General features: G+C 42.6%; 1 protein-coding gene across 3 annotated transcripts in view; it reads left to right on the top strand.

The window, feature by feature from the left end:
• Positions 1-20,374, top strand: part of GCNT2 (glucosaminyl (N-acetyl) transferase 2 (I blood group)) — a gene marked incomplete at both ends in the record, with an annotated part of 86,998 nt that overhangs the window by 48,225 nt on the left and 18,399 nt on the right. Inside the window, one exon of one of the 3 annotated variants that reach the window (XM_079713525.1) lies at positions 5,537-6,476. The exons of the other annotated variants lie outside the window; for them this stretch is intronic. Within the exon in view, the coding sequence (XP_079569651.1) occupies positions 5,552-6,476 (925 nt within the window). Of the gene's footprint in view, positions 1-5,536; positions 6,477-20,374 lie in introns of those variants that run through there. 3 annotated transcript variants of the gene reach the window in all.

The raw sequence follows: 20,374 nt of genomic DNA, 5'->3' as shown, positions 1-20,374 counted from the left end.
ATATGTACAAGAATATATTAATAAATTTATATTTCAGAGTGTTTGTACTCTGCTTATTTTCAACCCCAAAGCACTGGGCTGGCCTTCACAGTTTTCAAGCCCTTTCATTAACTTATTTGATAATTTTAAATACTAGAGGTATTGATCTATAGTAATAAAATGGTCATGGGGCTGTACAAATGCCAGTCATTCTTTAATTGAATGATCTTGCACTGTTTTTGGAGTTTTTCTTTTTTTTTTTTAATTGAAGTATAGTTTATTTCCAGTATTATGTTAGTTTTAGGTATAGAGCAAAGTGACTCAGTTAAATGTGTGTGTGTGTGTGTGTGTATATATATATATATAATTTTATTTTTAGATTATTTTTCATTATAGGTTATTACAAGGTATTGAATATAGTTCCCTGTGCTATACAGTAGATCCTTGTTGTTTATTTTATATATAGTAGTCTGTATCTGTTAATCCCATACTCCTAATTTATCTCCCTCCTGTCCCCTTTGGTAACCATAAGTTTGTTTTCTATGTCTGTGAGTCTGTTTCTGTTTTGTATATAGATTCATTTGTAGTAATTTTTAGATTCCACATATAAGTGATATCATATTTGTCTTTGTCTGACTTATATGTATATATATACCACATCTTCTTAAGCCAATCGTCTGTTGATTGGTACTTGGGTTGTTTCCATGTCTTGGCTATTGTAAATAGTGCTGCTGTGAACATTGGGGTGCATATATCTTTTCAAATTCAAGTTTTCATCTTTTCTGGATATATGCCTGGGAGTGGGATTGCTGGATCATTTGGTAGCTCTATTTTTAGTTTTTAATGGAAACTTTTGGAGTTTTTCTCAAACCTACTTCACTCTGAGTGTATCACTTATTGCTGACAAAAGGGTGCCCAATCTACCAGTTCTACATTCCTCTTCTCATTTGTGATTTCTTATCTGCTTAGATCTGAGAAAGTTTGTTATGATTGTGTCTAAACTAAAAGTGAATAAGCTAAGCCTCAAGAGAGCTTCAAATACAGGAGCTTTGATGCTTAAACCAAAGACGATAAACTGCTTCCTGGGGGCCAGTGCAGTCCTCAGGGTGCATATGTGTGCGTGCACTCGTGTCTTAAAAATTTGTTAATTACTTGATAACATTTAAAGAGTTTGGAAATTGTTTCAAATAAAATTCAGATTTCTCCTTCCTCTTCAAATATCTGAGGAGCTGGCAGCCCTGGCCCCATGACCCCACGTTATTCAGGGCTGCCTTTGAGAGGGACGTGCTTGCTTTAGGTGGGGCAAGCGCCTGAAGGCTCTTTACCACCACCTGCACCCTCCCTCCCTCCACAACACCGTGGCCAAGTGTTTGCTGCCGCTTGTGAACTCACTAGCCCTGTTTTTCTTGCCCTCCACCAGCTTCACCAACTTTTTTCACTTACTTTTCTCGCTTACCCGCCTGTACACATTTGAGTGTGTGAATCCAGCCTACCATGTCTGATCATTATTTTGGTTGCTGGGAGACCTTTTCTTGTTTCCTGTCTGGGTCTCGCTTGTGGCCAGTGTTTGAGGTTGTCAGAATGACATCACCAAAGCCTTCGATGAGAAGCAGGATGGTGTAACCTTGGGAGAGATGAGACGGCCCAACAAAAAACATTGCCATGATTCAATAGCCAGTAATTGTGCCGAAAGAAGCAATCAGAGGTAAAGGAGAACGGTATAAGGACTTGGGAACAGGTCAGGCCCAGACTGTAGCGCTGCCCCTACAAGAAGTCATTCACGTTTGCCACTGAGAGACCAGCGGGGGTAGATGCACAGCTCAAACCAGGCTAATAAGAACTGAAGTGACTGTAAAGGAAAAAATATCCCACCGTGTTCTCCAGAAGCATCCCCCCACCCCATCGCCTAGCCTTTTGTTTTAAGGTTTGAGCCAAGCTGATTATGTGTTGTTAGTGGCTGTCCTTGTGCTGTCTCCTTGATTGTGACAGTAAAGGTTACCCTAGGGGCAGAGAGAGGCAGGGAGTGATACAAAATGTCCACTTGACCACCGTTTTCAATATGTTAAGCCAACTAGAGTGGAGGGAACAGAAATCCTGTCCTGGTTGGAAGTTAATAGCTTAGCCTGCCCAATTATGTGCGGGAAGAAAATTCCTGTTCAGTTGCCACAGATACCAGGCCAAACAAACCTACAGCTGGGCCAACCGCTAAAAAAGGCATCGCATTCTAATCTCGGGCTGTTCATCTAAATCATTGTAAATAAGGCAGAACAGACTAGAGAAGGGGTTTGGGATCCTGCTCTTTTGAGCTGCTAATCACATTGTACCCCCTTCTCATTTGCAACCTGCTTTGACTAAATCATGATGAAAGATTTGTTGAGTTTGCTTTGCATTGGCATTGGATCAGAGCTCCCCCTTGTAGGATCAAGGGTCCAGACAAGGGGAGGGGGAAAACCAACAGAACCTGCACTGAGGGCCCTTTGCGCCCACTTCCCTCTGCCTCTCCTCCCAAGTCCTGCTGATCCCTGCCATTTACTTCGCAGAAAAGGGTGTGGGTCTAGTAAGAACAAAGGGAACTGAAAGTATCAAAGCAGACTATTCAGTACTTCCCTTCATGAACCCACATTTCTACATCCGCCCCCCCTCCAGGGGGGTGAAAGAAGATAATGATGGGGAAGGAAAAGAGTGAAATTGAACCTTCATTCTTTTAGAGTGGCAATAAACCAACCCATCTGAAAGCCTTAAGAACGTAAATGTTTTTCTTTTCCATTACTAAGAACAGAAATCAAAATATCAGTTCCTTAACAGGGTCAGAAATGTTGGATGGTTCTCGAAAGGGAAACAACAGCAACAATAATTGCTAATGCTTATTGAACATATACAAACAGATACATAAACCCTAAACAAGGGTCATCTCACTTAATGTTCTAACAACCATGTGATATAGGAACCACTGTTGTTTCCCATCTTGCAGACAAAGAACCTGATGCTTAGAGAGGTTAAGTAACTCTACCCTGCTCGTATAGCTGGTCAGTGACCAGCTGGGATTTGAAGCTAATTAGACTGGCTCCAGTATCTGGACCAGGGAGCTGCAGAATTAAGGCTCTGGCTTCTATCTGGCTGAATGCCTTTGAAAAAATTATTTGTATTGGTCTTAGTTTGCTCATCTGTGAAATACAGGGTTGTGTTAGGTGATCTTTAAGATCCCTGCCAACTCTTTGGGCCTGTCTCCAAATCAGTATCTGTCGTGTTGACCGAAAAAAAATCGCACAACCTAAAAATTGAGAATTACGTTTTATTCGGTGGACATTCTGAGGACTTCAAGCCTGGGACAGCTCCGAAGAGGTGAGGGAGGAACCAGGATACATAGGAGTTTTTGCAACAAAGATCAGGTAGTTGGACCATCAAAACATTACTGTTGGGCTTCCCTGGTGGCGCAGTGGTTGAGAGTCCGCCTGCCGATTCAGGGGACACGGGTTCGTGCCCCGGTCCGGGAAGATCCCACATGCCACGGAGCGGCTGGGCCCGGGAGCCATGGCCGCTGAGCCTGCGCGTCCGGAGCCTGTGCTCCGCAAAGGGAGAGGCCGCAACAGTGAGAGGCCCGCGTACAGCAAAAAAAAAAAAAAAAAAAAAAAAAAAGCATTACTGTTAATTAAAGAAAACCAGGCATCTCAAGTAAATGAATTTAGCACTTTCCTATGTATGAGAAGATGCAAAAGTTTGGGCTCATCGAGATCATGCCTTTGATATGTACCTCAGGTCTCTGGGGCCAGTATCCTGTGCTTTCTCATCCTGAGTCTCCTCAGGGTGCACCATTGGGTGTGGCTGCAGTGGCAGGCATCATGATGGCTTCATGGCAGGCAGCCTGTTTCCATCTTGAGTTCCCTCAGGGCTCACCATCAGGGGCGGCTGTCCTGTGATGGCTTGATGGCTGCACCATCCTTTGTTTACTGCTGGGCAGGCAACCTTTTTCATTCTCAGTCACATCCATGCTACGGTTGTCATTCATTAGTCCAGAGCTGTAGGACATGAAGGGGTGGTGTGGGACGGGAAGGGACGCAGGGAGATTGCTGCGTTACACACCAGTGCCTTCCTAACGGAAGCAGCTGCTTCAGTTGCCACGTCATGCCCAGACAGGTCGGAGAGTTGGGTTGACTGTGCGAGTGGGATGGGGGCAGGGCCCACTTTTAGCTCCTGTGGCTGCCAGAGTTGATCTATTAGCTGGGCCAGTAACTTTCCTCCAGAAGCCTCCTTACCACGGGCATTAGTCTGCAACGCACTGCATGTTTGCTGAGCACAGGCACAGGTGACCTAGGAGAAAGCATCTGCAGTGTGACCAGACCTGCTGGGCTTCTCTTCCTGGCTCCCCTGAATTACACTGACGGATACTTCCAGGAATTCTGCAGCAGCCCTGGGAGCCTTTGATCTTTCTTCAGAGTGAGGAAGTAGGAGAGGGGGTTGGGTAGAAAGGAGAATCGTTTGAGTTCTATGAAACGACCTCTAGTCTGAAGATGTCTGGCTTTTAAAGAGACCCAGTGGCTAGTCACTCCACATATGGTGGATCATGCTGTGTCAGCAGCTCAGGTTATCTGAAGCTCTGTGTGAAATGGGAACCACCTCTTGTTCTCTAGGAACAAAGGGTATCACCTTTCTCCCAGGGAGACGAACTAAGGTGTGTTTATTTCATTTATGCCTCCACACCCACCCTTTAATGTCAAAAGTCACTAGATTCCTTCTACCCTCATCTCATGCCCCCAGGAGTGTAATTCTTATTTCCCTCTACTCACAGCCTGCACAGACATATAGGTACTATGTAACATCATCAGGAATTATCTGATTTAATTCAGGGAACACCTACCTCTCTATCAGACTTTTTTTTTTTTTCCTCGCCTCTGATAATCTTCTACTTAGGCATGTTGCAAGGGCATTTTTTCCTTATCTGTGTCTGCATATGCCCAGAGGTAGAGGTAACACTGAAAGGAAAAGAAGTGGCAGAGAAACAGGAAGAGAAATAAACCCAAGGAGCAGAAGTCCAAAAGGCTGTGATTTCCAAGGACGGCTAGCACGTTGCGGGGCTAACCAGAAAAATGAGAACCACTTAATTCGAAAAGGAAGGGGAAAGCCTGAGACGAGAAGGGAGATCAGATCGGAATAGATTGGATGGAGGGGGTGGGGTAAAGCCAGAGAAACAGCCTGGGTGAAACGAGCCGTCATTCCAGACCAGAACGCAACTTGCTAAGATCCACGGGCGTCTTGTATGCAAATGAGAAGGGCTTCCCGGAGGCTGGGCTGAGCCAGACGCATTCTGCTAGCAGCCGGGATTCAGCACCGAGGCATGAAGACCAGTGCGCGTTAAGAAGCATCCCTGGCCATCACCAAGAGAGGATGGATGCTACCCAGAAGCAGAGAATAAATGAGGATTAAAGGACCTGGGAAAAGGAAGCCCTCTTGAGAAACTGTTGAAATTCAAGATTGGCAAAGGAGGTTCAATTCAACCTCTTCACACCTGTGGTTTCAGGACCCGATGGTTTCTCAATCCCTGGAGAGAGACTCCTTCCCCAGGGAAGTGAAAATAATGAGCTTTTGGAGGTATTGCTTTTTTGCTTTCACGGTGGTCAGTGTGGTTATTTTTGTGATACTTTACAATAGCCAATTAAGCCAGCCAAAAAGTTACGGGAAGCTGAATAGTTCCAATGAAAGGGATTTTAGGATACATGCCTGTAATTACGCCTTAGAAGATAAGTCATCCTTTTGGTGGGAAAAGACACTGACATCACCTGTGGGAAGTGTCCCTTGCAAGGACTACCTGATCCAGAATCACTACATCATGAGCCCCCTGTCGAAAGAAGAAGCTGTGTTCCCTTTGGCATATGTCATGGTCATCCATAAGGACTTCGATACTTTCGAAAGACTCTTCAGGGCTGTCTATATGCCCCAAAACGTCTACTGCATTCACGTGGATGAGAAAGCCACAACTCAGTTTAAGAAATCTGTGTGGCAGCTACTGAGTTGCTTCCAGAATGCTTTTCTTGCCTCAAAGGTAGAGCCTGTGGTCTATGCAGGAATTTCCAGGCTCCAGGCTGACCTGAACTGCCTGGAAGACCTTTTAGCTTCTGAAGTTCCGTGGAAGTACGCCATCAACACCTGCGGGCAAGATTTCCCCCTGAAAACCAACAGGGAGATCATTCAGTATTTGAAAAGATTTAAAGGGAAAAACATTACCCCGGGGGTCCTGCCTCCCAGTCATGCAATAAAGCGGACTAAATATGTCCACCGAGAGCACTTAGGCAGAGGTGGCTCTTTTGTGAAAAGTACTAATATTTTGAAAACCTCCCCTCCACACCAGCTGACCATCTACTTTGGCACTGCCTATGTGGCCCTTACCAGAGAGTTTGTCAAGTTTGTCTTCCAAGACCAAAGGGCCATTGATCTGCTACACTGGTCCAAAGATACCTTTTCTCCAGATGAACATTTCTGGGTGACACTTAATAGGATCCCAGGTAGGTACGAATTTCCATTCCCCTTTTTTCTTATCCATACTCAATTGAGTTTGCTAACATTCAGCTCCTCTTTGAAATTATTTGGGAAAAAAAATGTTTAGAAAGCTATTAGTCTGCTTGCTTTATAGTGACAGTTTGGTGACAGCTCTACTGTCTTATAACTGTGCTATGTAGAGATAGAATAAATATGCCGGGTTCCCGGAGTTCCGGCAAAACTACCTTTGAAGGTGTATCACATGGTTCCCGACCTTTGGCTCAGTCTTTGGAATGAATGTCTTTTGTAGTCCTTGATAAGCACAGCTATGACATAATGAGACTGATTTTGAATAAGCATTGTAGAATTTAGGAGTTGAAGTAGGTAGTGTTTCTTTCAGAGGCTGTTACACAGTATTACACTGATGCTCAAAGCTCCCGGGGGCTGTTTTCAGAATCTTTGACTCCTCTTTGGATGTTTCCAAATTATCACTGTGGCTTAAACGTTTCTAGTCTTAGGCCTGAACAGGTGTCCAGGTCTCAACTGACTGGGTTCAGTAAATCTAGTCTGATATTTTATTGCCTGGAAGAATGGGTAACAGTGAGTTGAAACATACAAGAGAGATTCTAGCTGGAGTGGACCCAAAGTCAGTTCTCAATTTTTAAGTCCCATTTTCTTATTAGAAATTTGCATTTGCAGCCTCTTGTTTTTATATACTGTGAAGTCTTTCCCGTTGTTCATGATAATTTGGGGCCAAGGTATGAGAGGCATGCAGGCAGAAAACAGCACCAAATTCCCTCTTTGATTTAGGACCGGGTTTCTTTTCAAAATTCTGTTTTCCATATGTTGTCTAGGAAATGTGACCCGTAGGGCCTCTTCCTGGTGATGTCCCAATGCACTGGTTTCTACTATTGTACCAGTGTGGGTGTGGGCGTCAGCTCTGTGGGGAGGTGACCCCATGCCTGCCATGCTTGAAATACCTCTCTGCTCTTGCCTGTATCATCGTTATTGCTGACACGTATGGGTGCTATCTTCATACCTGGAAGTAGGCTCATAGCAATTATTAGGTGCTCAATGACTCAACATCCCTAAGTGCTAATCTCGAATGGCGGTTATAGAAACCTACTTAGAGAGGGGCAGAAAAAAAGACCTGCCAGGTGGCTGGGGACAGAGGCATGCAGTTAATTTCAGACGATACTAGGTTAACAGTTCACAAAAACTCGCAGGAGGGGGAGTGAATCAACATTTATCACAGTGAAGTGAGCATCCTAATTATTCACACAAAACCATTTCACACACATGTAAACGTACTATACGTGGCATCTGACACTGTTCTTGTTAATACAGTTTGTGCCAGATGTGTTACGCTCTACATCATCTCTCTTTTTTTTTTTTTTTTTTTGCGGTACGCGGGCCTCTCACTGTTGTGGCCTCTCCCGTTGCGGAGCACAGGCTCCGGACGCACAGGCTCAGTGGCCATGGCTCACGGGCCCAGCCGCTCCGCGGCATGTGGGATCTTCCCAGATCGGGGCACGAACCTGTGTCCCCTGCACTGGCAGGCAGACTCTCAACCACTGCGCCACCAGGGAAGCCCCTACATCATCTCTTTGAATTATGAGAAATTCTCATTGTTATCCTCGCGTACAGATGAGGAAAATGAGGCTTAGAGAGAGTGAAGTATGTGCTCGTATCACACAGCTTGTCCAAGGCAAAGCTGGGATCTGATTCTGGATTCGTGTGGCCTAAAGTCTGAAGTGTTCTCTTGCACCAGGAAAAGGAATAGTCGTTTTTTCTTTCCTGTATAGCTAAAGCAAATTCCATGCAGAACCCCAGAAAGGTAAAAAAGGTGAGGTTGGGGGAAAAATGCGGAAGGCAATGGAAGTAAGCCCCACCTGACCACTCTAAGCTGGAAATAAGGTTAGCAGGGATATGGGTTGCGTGTGTGTGTGTGTGTGTGTGTGTGTGTGTGCGTGTGTGTGTTTTGGAATCATAGGAAGTTGTCCTGCTGGAGCCAACTGCCACACCCCACCCAGGCTTCTGTGCCTGCTCCCACAGGCCCCATCCAAAACAGACTTTGGTCTGGTTCTCCCTTCTCTGAGCCAGTGGATGTGGAAAGCATTCCTCAGGTAGTGCGCTCACAGAGGCTGGCGCGAGGCGCAGCCAGGCTGAATTTGAACCTAATCACTGCTATGATAACAAAAGAAAATGAAGTCTCTTGAGGACGTTATCTTCCTACAGAATAGAAAAGAAGTCTTCAAGAAAAATAATAGAACATTCTGACATGTCTATTTTCAGCACTCAACAAATATTTATTTAGCCCTGCTAAATAAATTTCGCGTGGTACCCGTCACTATTCTGTACACTGAGGGTGGTTCTGGAAGCAGATGACTATGACCTGATGGAATTTAAGTTTGGAGATTTGAGTGGTTGAGTATTAAGTGTAGTGTGACTCTTTAGTATATGGGGCTAATTTTAGTATGTTGAGCTAATGTTCCCCCCGCTCGAACCCCTCAAAATGTTGTGTTTTTTTTTCTGAATATCTGTCCCTATTTTAAAAACGTTTTTTAAAAGCTTTAAAAAAAAACAGGAAATCTATTCATGAGTTTTAACATTTAAAAATTTTATACTCCATCAGCTGTTGGTTTTAATTCTTCCAGAGATATTTTATTAAGTTTATAGACAATAAAACTAATTAAGCATCATGTGTGGAAAACAGCATATGTACTTTTTTTTTTAAGTTCACCACAAAAATACACAAAAAGAAAAATGGTCCTTATTTTAGGCACCCTATTGTCTGTAAGTGAGAAACAAAAGACTACAAGATGTATTCTTTGTTTAAATAGATCATAGGCAGACATTCAGGAAGCTAATTTTCATTTAAAAGCCCAACTATTTTTTTTTTAAGTTTGAAGCATTTTTAAATCTAGGTGCAAGGAATTTTATGGGTCAAAGGCGCCAAGGAGCTTTGCTTCCAGAGTCAAGGGGTGGTGGCTGTACAGAACTCTCAGATAGGCTGGTAGAATACCCGTCGTTCCCTTGCTTAAAGCTTTTCAGTGACTTTTCCTTATCTTGAGGCTCAAGTTGAAGGTCTTTTTTTAGGGGGGGCGCACCCCGCAGCCTGTGGGATCTTAGTTCCCTGACCAGGAATCGAACCCCCACCCCCACTTTCGGCAGTGAAAGTGCAGAATCCTCACCAACCACTAGACGGCCAGGGAACTCCCAAAGGCAGCATAACCTCTGTGACCCGACTTCCCCTCCTCCCCCGCCTCCCCCGCCCCATTCTCTACCATCGTTTCTTCTTCCCTGACACCTCCTACTTCATGTTCCAGCAACTACTTGGTCCTGCACACTTCTGCGACTTTCACTTACATTTTTTCTGGTGGCTTTTTATGATGTCTTCTCTGGGCCACCCTTCCTATCATCTCTCTCTGACTAATCCCATTCATCCTTTGTAACCCTCCTTGGATGTCACCTCCTTCAGAAGCCATCCCTGATAACCCACCTCCCAGATGGTTGGTATGCCAGCTCTGGGTTCTCCTATACTCCCTGACACTGCTGCCAGCATGGAATTATAATTACCTGCTAAGTGAAAATTTCCTCTGTCCTTCCTCCTCAGTGTTTGGGTTCCTCAAGGGTGAGAAATGTGACATCCATTTTTATCTTCCCCATCACTACCCCGACACTGCGACCTATCACTGTGCCTGACTTGAAGATACGGGTACAGTGCTGGGTGCTCGTGGGTTGGGTCTGGGGAGGGGCTGGATGGTTATGAGAAGATCAGAGGGTGGTGCCCCCTACCTGGGGTGGGTAGGGTGGAGGTCATTTTTGACAGAATTAGAGAAACAGTGAGTAAGTCACTGCTTGAAGGTCCAGTTCCATAATAGCTAGGCCAGCAAATGATACCAGTAAAGATAAAGATATCCAATACCTTGTAGAATTAGCAAGAGTTCCAGTTGAAATGTTAAGAGGGCAGAACCCTTCCTTAGAACATCTGGTTCCCAGGTAGCCCACCTGGGAACAGGTTGGCCCAACATGCCCTCAATTCTGACAGCCAGAGAAAGCACTGGTACCCTATGTGAATGCCTCCAGTTCGTTTCTGTCTTACCTGCACCTGGTTTGAGATTCTCCAACAACTTGGCACTTACCCAACCCTGCTGTTTGTCCCATTCCTGGCCTACTCTCGGTTCCTGTGGTGGGTTTCTTCTGTTTGAATTTGACCTAGAGTGCCCCTTGGCTACTGGCTTGGGGCAAAAAAACGTGAGGTAAGGAAATGAAAGGTTAAGGAAAGACAACAATAGAAAGAAACTTGAGAAACATTTCTCCAGGTGTAGCTCTCAGCAGATGTAAACACTGAGTTATTTGGAAGGTATGTGCTGACGGAAAGGTTACCTGGGGCTTAAATCTGGGTGGGGCTGGATCAGCCCCAGGCTTTTTCAAAGTATGTGTTGTGCTCTCTGTACATCAGCCTAAATTTACAGTTCAGTTTCTAGCACCACAAAGGATGCATTCAGTTATGCTGATTTTACCAGTGACCAAGAATTATGACCATCTGGGCTTCCCTGGTGGCGCAGTGGTTGAGAATCTGCCTGCTAATGCAAGGGGACACGGGTTCGAGCCCTGGTCTGGGAGGATCCCACATGCCGCAGAGCAACTAGGCCTGTGAGCCACAACTACTGAGCCTGCGCGTCTGGAGCCTGTGCTCCGCAACAAGAGAGGCCGCGATAGTGAGAGGCCCGCACACCGCGATGAAGAGTGGCCCCCGCTTGCCACAACTAGAGAAAGCCGTCGCACAGAAACAAAGACCCAACACAGCACAAATAAATAAATTAATTAATAAACTCCTACCCCCAACATCTTCTTTAAAAAAAAAAAAAAGAATTATAACCACTGATGGACTGGTAGAATCATGTTTTATTGAACATCATGAGAACATTCAGGTTTATAATAAAGTTATTTTGGGGGGGGGCGGATGATAATCCACATTGGCACTTATTGTGTTGATATGGAGATAAATTCAGATTGAAGGAGAAATTACACAAAACAGACACTTCCTTGGGTTCCTGTCCATTGAACAGAGTTTTCGAATGACCTCATTTTTGTATGGCCAGATAATATTAAATACACATAATAAATGTGGACATGATTTTCAAAATATTGTATTAGCGATGTGGGCTTGTTTGGCTTCTTTTGCCTCCTTGGTAAGTGCTCTAGGCAATTCTTGGGGCAGTAATTTGGGTGAGGTCATAGGGCAAGGCTTATAATCTACAAGGTATCCTGGCTCTTGAGAACCTAGATGCCATGCTCCTTGTAGAGAAACCATAGGCAGGTTACAGAGTATTTACTTAATTAAACTATACTGAAGCTAGAGCTATTTGAAAGCTCATTTATAATGCCTCTGGACATTGGCTGTGCTGTATAATAATTGGATCATCTTCTTCGTTGGGGAATCTGTGCCCCAATATTTTTTGCCCCTGCTACCCTGTGAAGGAAATAATCTGGAAATACTGCTCTTAATTAGCTTTTAACCCCTAATCCCTAGAACAACATTATACAAGACAAGAAAATTTGGATTATAGTATATGTGCACATTTAATTAAGTACAAATACCATTACAATTGGTAAATATCCAGTAAGCTGAACTTAGCATGACTTTAATTCCTGCAAAAAGGATTAATGTATTGATAGGTACTGCTTTAGAACTGGCAAGGCCATTTTTCCAGCTTTCACTCCTCCTCCAGTTATTTTCTACCAACTGTCTGAAACTAATCTTTTCTAGAAGCATCAAGGTTTTAGTTTTTTTTTTTTTTTTTTTTTTTTTTTTCTGTACGTGGGCCTCTCACTGTTGTGGCCTCTCCCATTGCGGAGCACAGGCTCCGGACGCCAGGCCCAACGGCCATGGCTCACGGGCCCAACCGCTCCGCGGCATGTGGGATCTTCCCAGACCGGGGCACGAACCCGTGTCCCCTGCATCGGCAGGCGGACTCTCAACCACTGCGCCACCAGGGAAGCCCTTTAGTTTTTTTTTTAACAAAGCATAGTATTGCATTTCAATGACTCTTTTTTTTTTTGGCCACACCATGCAGCATGCACGATCTTAGTTCCCCAACCAGGGCTTGAACCTGTGCCCGCTGCAGTGGAAGCATGGAGTCCTTACCACTGGACCGCCAGGGAATTCCCTCAATGATTCTTTAAAACAGTAAAATATTAGTTGCATATCAAAGTCATAATAGATATATAATCAGTGTCTCCATGATTTCGTTATCATCTGTATCTCTGCTTTCTCTGAACCACGGCAACAGAATCTCCTGATATCCCCCCTGGAGTCCCCATGATAAGGCTTTGGAACCTGATAAGTGTAGTGTAAGTTTTGGGTCCCGTTACCTGCTAAGTATGTGATACTGGTCTTAGTCTATGCTGAGTCTCAGTTTACCCATCTGTGATGATGGAAATAATAAATAGTATTTAGTTTCAGGATAAGTTATGAATATTAAATAAGATAATGTATGTAGTGCAGTGGTTACCAGACAGAGCATACTTTAGAATCCACGGTAGGGCCTGTTAAAACACAGATTGCTGGGCCCCAGCCCCAGGGTATCTGATTCGGCAGGACAGGAGCACGCCCCAGAATGTGTAGTTCTAACAAGTTACCAGGGGATAACCTCGCTAGAAGCCCCCCTTGAGAACCGCTGGCACAGACCATCTTTTACAGATTGGCACGTTCACAGATTTGCAGCAAATGCTGGTTCTGTTTATTTCCATCTCCTTAACTGAGAAAAAAGGCAGCCACCAGTAAAAACGAAAGTGAATTTGTATAAGGCAAAGCTTTACAGTGTTGGTTGCTTATGGAGGAGTGCTGTGCAAATGACTGATGCTTGGGAAGGACTCATGTTGAAGAAATATCCCCGACTTTGGAGTGAGACAAACCTGATGATGAATTTCAGCTCCGCCCTTATTAGCTTTGTGACCTTGTGTACCCGAACCTTAAGCTCCCCATCTGCACAGTCACAATAAGATGGCTACTTAGTAAAATTGTTTTGAGAATTGAATGAAAATATTGGGAGTAAAGTGAGAAGTGAAGTGTTTTCCTATTTATTAATATGGTCTAGAATTCCTAAACTAATGAGATTCTCAAGGAAGGTGTTAAATAAAATCCATTTAAATGTCTTTTCATTACAAAAGGACGTCTGCACCATGGCTCCACAACCATGTAAAACTAGATGTAAATACACCCAAAGAGGAATAGGAGGAAGTATAAGAAAATTTAAGCAGTTTAACATATTGGGATGAGTACTTATTTTTTATAATTTTGATTTCCCTTAATGTTATTGGTGTAAATTCTGAATACTGAAAAACCTCACTTAGGTTTTACAATAATACTGTGAAGTATGTTCTCATATCCATGAGAAGAGTGTTTCCTTAAAAATGCAAAGGATGAGTGTCTTCAGGACCCTATTTTTGAGATTACATCACATGAAAGGAGCAGGAGTTGGGATTAATAGGATTGTTTTATTTTCTTAAACCTTACCATGTACAGATGTCTGTTTAGAATAAATGTAATTTCTTGGAAAAGGAAATCAACATAGCCAAGACTTGAAAGAAATTAGAGAGTTTTTTCACAATCATTCGGTACAGGTTTCTGCTGACTCAACCACATCCTTCCCATTTCAATGTTCAGCTTCCTTGATGTTAAAACAAATGTTGCCCCTCCTAGCTACTTACACAGGGATAATTTTAAAACTCTATTATGAAATTTACAAACACACAACAGAATGGAGAATGATACAGTAATCCTCATGTGCCCATCAGCCAGTTTCAACAACCATCAATATATTACACACACTAAAAGCAAGAAAACTTAAAATTTATGACATCACTGAGTTGACTCATTTTCAGAAATGAGTAACTTCCTTTTTTTCAAAAGAAATGCAAAATTCCAATATTCCATGCTAAGGATTTCTATATATTCCATAATAACGATTTGCTGAAAAGTGAAAACCTTTTTAACCCAACTTTTAGGACATATTATATCAACCATACTGAGTTTTCTTCTTTCTTTTTTTTTTTTTTTGCGGTACGCGGGCCTCTCACTGCTGCGGCCTCTCCCGTTGCGGAGCACAGGCTCTGGACGCGCAGGCTCCTCGGCCACGGCTCACGGGCCCAGCCGCTCCGCAGCATGTGGGATCTTCCCGGACTGGGGCACGAACCCGTGTCCCCTGCATTGGCAGGCGGACGCTCAACCACTGCGCCACCAGGGAAGCCCTCTTCTTCCTTTTTAATTTTTATTTATTTATTCTGGCCACACTGCACAGCTTGCAGGATCTTAGTTCCCTGACCAGGGATTGAACCCAGGCCCCGGCCGTGAAAGCTCCGAGTCCTAACCACTGGACTGCCAGGGAATTCCCTCTTCTTCCTTTTTTTAAATGGACAAAACTGAATCTATAAGCACAAGTTCTTCAAGCATTAGAGGCAATAATGCTTGTTAAGATGTTCATTTTCTTGGCCTTCCTCTTCCTGCAGGGAACGTGGGAGGAGTGTGTTACTAAGAGTAAGACTTGATTAGTGTGCAGTGTTTAGAGGTACTTTTTTCCATCTCTTCTAGCGTCTGAATATTCTGCTTCCTCTATATAGGAAAAAAAAAAGACAAATTGATAGTCTTATTATTTTATGAGTCCCCTGTATGTTTGACTTTGGAATTGAAGATATTTTGCCAAATTTCAGCCAAATCTTAATGTATTTACTGTTACCAGATGTTCTCATGGGCCTCTGTTGGGTTCAATCGTCTTGTTAATTTTTTATGTATATAATGTAATCTGAGATTGAAGGTTTCTCTGGTCTTACAGGGCAGCGTGGAGGGAAGAAAATGGACTCTGGCCTTCTGGCCTTGTCAGCTAACGGCTTGTCTGACACTGGACAAACTGTTAACCAACCTTGGCCTCAATTAATTTGGGTTTTAGGACTTAAAGTTTAGAAGGAATTTCTAGCTCCAGCCACTGGACCCTGTAAGAGGGGCCAGTGACCTAGATATTAGGTGTGCACACGACAAAATTATTTTCTAGGTTCTAGGCTCTGTCCTTAATTAGCTGTTTGACCTTGGGCATGTCACTTAACCTCTCTGGGCCTCAGCTTCCCCCCTCTGTAAAATGAGGAATTTGAGCTAGGTAGTGAGAAGGTGCCCACTGAATGTCGTTTTGGTGATAGGTTTTTTTTTTTTCTTCTTCTTTTTTTTTAAGTGGATGATTTGGAAGGAGTAGAAACTCTGGAATGCCTACTTCAAAAATAACAAAATGATTTTGTGAAGTGGATGAGTAATTTCATGCTAGAGTTGGAAAGGATAATCTCATCATTTAAGATTAGAGAAACCAAGCCCAGGAAGGTGAAGTGATTTCTTTGGGTCACATGATTTAGCAGCTGATCTGGGTCACGAAGGTGGGACTTGTAAGTCATAATACAATAGACTTTATATATTTAGTGCTTCTCACAATTTCTCTCTGAAATACCCTAGGTACTCGAGGAAAAGGGCAGTAATTACGTTTTGGTATGTATGTTGTCTAATACTGAAAGATGGGTTTTAATGACAGGACTCCATAAAAAGTGTTCAGAATTCACTTTTTAAAAGATAGTGAATATTACTATTTCTCAAATGAAAAATTCTCTGGGTATACTACAAAATCGAATTTTTAAATTTATCCATTTACCATGAAGGAGAATTTCATTCTATTATACATTGTTGCTAAATCTGAAACAGCCCCCCTTTTTATTTTTAAATTTATAGGCAGTAAAATTCATTCTTTTTGGTGTCCAGTCCCTTGCGTTTTGGCGTTTGCATAGAGTTGTGCGTTCACTACCACGATCAAGAACAATTCCATCACCTCCAAAAATTCCCTCATGGTGCTCCTCGTAATCAACCCCTGCCCCCAATCCAAACCCTTGGCAAATCCTGACCTGTTCTCCATCCCTATGGTTTTGCCTTTTCCACAATGTGGTAAAAATGGAACATAGAATACGATGCCTTTGGGGTCTGGAAAAGCAGCTTCTTATTCTTCCTTTCTTTTACTGTAATGACTTCATTTTGCATGTTCCAAGGTGAATATAATGGTTTCTTATAGTTCGTCTGGCAGTTATCTGTTGACTGTTGGTTCCATTTGGCAAACTCTTCTTTTCCCATGTTATATATATATTTATTATTTTCTGTAAATGATAGAAATAAATAATAAATAAATAATAGTTTGACCTCTTATTATTTAAAAAAAAAAGTAGGGTCGTTTTTAGTAATATTATTCATTTGGGGTGATAAAGTAAATACAGAGAATTCCCTGGTGGTCCAGTGGTTAGGGCCCTGTGATCTCACTGCTGAGGGCCTGGGTTCAATCCCTGGCTGGGGAACTAAGATCCCACAAGCTGTACAGCGCAGCCAAAAAAAAAAAAAAAAAGTAAATACAGTATGTAGTTATATCATTGTTAAGCTTGAATTTGGTATGCTTTTGTTACCTTTGATTTGACAGTATCTGTAATTTAGAATAAATAATGGGAACATCGTGAAGTTAATTGGAGAAGGGGGCAAGGAACTGAAGGGGCCAACATTTCTTTGAAGTCTCATGTTTTGTTTTACAAATTTATGTAAATATCACATTCCCACCTAGTCTATAACTTTCTTAAACGTTTCATTGAAATATAATATTATACATACAGAAAACCGCACATATCAGAATCGAAATCACTGAATTTTCAAACATCCTCACCTGAGTAACCAGAACAAAAACCCGCGTTACTACAAGTACTCCAGGGAACCCCCCTCTGTTCCCTTCCAGAAGTGACAGTCATCTCGACCCTCTCAATCAGGTCTGCTGCTTTTGTGTCGTCCTAGGGCTCCTAACTGTAGCCTAGTGCTTTTCATCCAAATGTTCAGGTTAAATAGATGTTTCAAGAAGAAATGCTTGGGCTGTAGTGTGACTTCCTGTGTTTCTAAAAACTGCTGGAAACTCCATGGGGTCGGGGGTGAGGGGTAGGGGTGGGGTAGGAGACCCACATACATCAGGCACATCCTAGGACACTTGCTCCCATGTTTCTTCTCTTTTTAAAGTTTTTTTCCTTTTTTTTTTTTTAAAGATGTTTCTCAACATCTGCAGAAGAGTATAAACAGAAGTGCTTCTGCTGCTCTGTATAAAAGGTTAGGCTTGTTATAGATAGGCACTTAGTTCCCAGAATTAGCAACCTATATATATACACCCCAGTGCATGCAGCAACAAGTGGAATTTACCACTGACCTTCAAATCCTTTGGACCTGTCTTGGGTTGTCAACAGGGGTTAAAATTAGACAAGTGTCCTAAGCAATGGTGATTTTTATTTGGCTGCTTTAACATGGAATTGGAGGGAATGTTTTATAACTTGGGAGTGAATTCTTGATTTACATCCAACTGGGTGTAACCTGGCACCTTGTTTTGAAGGTGAGGAAGGCACTGTGTGCAGGGCAAGATGAAAATTTGTCTAATGGATTCATTAAGGACCTTTTGCCCAGGCGGGAAACACAGCAGTACAGGTCATGCTGTGTTCTATTGATTCCTATAAGGAACGAACCGGCCATGAAATTGCTTTGCGTAATGTAGTGAGAAGGGCAATCAATACTGTAGATACTTTTATTTGAAACAGTCACATAAAATCTAGGAAATGCCGCTTGAAATGCATATACCTAATTCAAGCTATGAACAAACACATCTAAACAAATAGATCACAGAGAAAATTTATTACTTGATGTTCACATGATGCAAATAACAAAAGCTTAGGTCCTAAGAAAACAGGTTTTTGGACTGATAAACCTATAAAAGTGGTAAACGTACATAAGATGTGCCCAAACTCATTTAAGGAAACTCAACCCATACATCTTAATGGTAAAGGCCACTTGTAAAAGGTTATTTGCAATCTATATTTGGTATAGTTTAGTCAACTAGTTAACAGCTATGTCATAGTCTTAAGGTGACATGGAAGTATTTATCTGTACAAAAAATGCTTTATGAAATGATGCTTTCTTAATGATGGTTACCTGTAAATGTAAGATTTTGTAGTGTTTTGGGTTTTTTTAACTTTCATTTTTGTTCTTTGTACTTTTATGAGTCATTTGAATCCATTCGAATAAAGTGTTCGATTTTTCACAAATTATAGAATAATTTTTTTGTTTGTTTTTTTTGCGGTATGGGGGCCTCTCACTGTTGTGGCCTCTCCCGTTGCGGAGCACAGGCTCCGGCCGCGCAGGCTCAGCGGCCATGGCTCACGGGCCCAGCCGCTCCGCGGCATGTGGGATCTTCCCAGACCGGGGCACGAACCCGTGTCCCCTGCATCGGCAGGTGGACTCTCAACCACTGCGCCACCTGGGAAGCCCTAGAATAATATTTTTAAGAAAAGAAAGGTAAAGATTCATAAGGTAAATGCCCCAGGATGCTTAACACTATCTAATTTGGGGGAGTGGGAAAAAAAAATTGGTCTCTTCTCTGAACTTTTCTGTATTTTTTGAAATCTTCAAAACTTACAAATAAAGTTGCTTTATTTGGTGAAAAATGAAATCTCTCCTTACCAAGGCATAATGTTTGGTGTTTTAGAAGCTGAAAAGTATTATCCCTATAAAGGGATGCTCAATGAAATAGTCTCTGAAAAGCAGGGATTCTCAACCGTGGTATATTACACACTGCACGACAACTACATGAGGTGTAGGGACTGTTTTGATTCTTGTTTACAGTTAGGGAAACCCAGGAACAGAGAAGTTAGGTAACCTGTCAGTGGTCCCACAGTTACTAATTGGCCAAGCAGGCACTTGAACGCAGGCAATATAGTTTCAGAGTCTCTCCTTTTAATTACTATATTACATTGCCTCTTAAATAAGAATTTACAAAGAACTTCCTTAAGCCAAATTTCAGTACATTAAGTTGTCAAAGGGTATGCACGTTTTTTAAGGATTTTGATACAAAGTGTCCTACTGCTTTTCCAAAAATTGGTCCAGTTTGTACTCCCCCTGGCAGCTCTGAAACCGCTATTTCCCTACACCCTCTCCACCACTGGGTATTAACATTTTCTAAATCTTTGCCAGTGTGCTACATATACAATGAGGAGAGGGGCAGGGAATATATAGGAAATCTGTGTCCCTTCCACTCAGTTTTGCTGTGAAACTAAAGCTGCTTTAAAAAAAAAGAGAAGTCTATTAAAAAATTATTTTTTTAGGAAAAGAGCCTCTCTTAGGATTTAAACTTTACTAACTTTAGTTTATAACACGTATGAGCTTGTTTTCTTTTTTAAAAAACTGAGACATAATTGACATACGACGTTAGTTTCAGGTGTACAACATAATGATAAGATATTTGTACATACTGTGAAATGATGATCACAATAAGTCTAGTTAATATCTATCACCACCACCATAGTTACACGTTTTTCTTACCTTATAATGAGAACTTTTAAGATTCTCTCCGAGCAACTTCCAAATATGCAGTACAGTATTAATAACTACAGTCACCATGTGGTACATTACAGCCCCATGACTTACTTTGAGCTTGTTTTCTTAGATATTTGCATAAGCCAGGGTATAAAGAACTACGTGAAAATGGAAGACCCATTTGGGAATTCCCAAAAGGATGGCAGGACAACTGGGTGCGTGGATAGTGATGAAAGATGCCGTGGGCAGTATTGAGAGACGAGGTGTGGAAACCCAGTGTTTCAGACTACACGTTGACAGGGCCAGGCAGACAGTGTGAGCCAGTGCAGCAAGGTGGGCGGCAGGAGAGCTCCAGGCTGGATAAAGTTCTAGTGAATTGTGGGCAGGGGACTCTGACAGTCCAGATTTTCATGGGAAATCTTTTTTTTTTTTCCCACTGTTCTACCCCCCTTCTAGGGGGGGTCAAACCAAACAGGCCTACCAATCAGATGTGGTTTCTGCCCATCT

Source organism: Hyperoodon ampullatus (genome assembly GCF_949752795.1).
Source record: "Hyperoodon ampullatus genome assembly, chromosome: 10".
In the NCBI taxonomy this organism is placed as follows: Eukaryota; Metazoa; Chordata; class Mammalia; order Artiodactyla; family Ziphiidae; genus Hyperoodon; species Hyperoodon ampullatus.
Note: the sequence above shows the minus strand (reverse complement) of the source record. Positions and strands in the feature narration are given on the sequence as shown.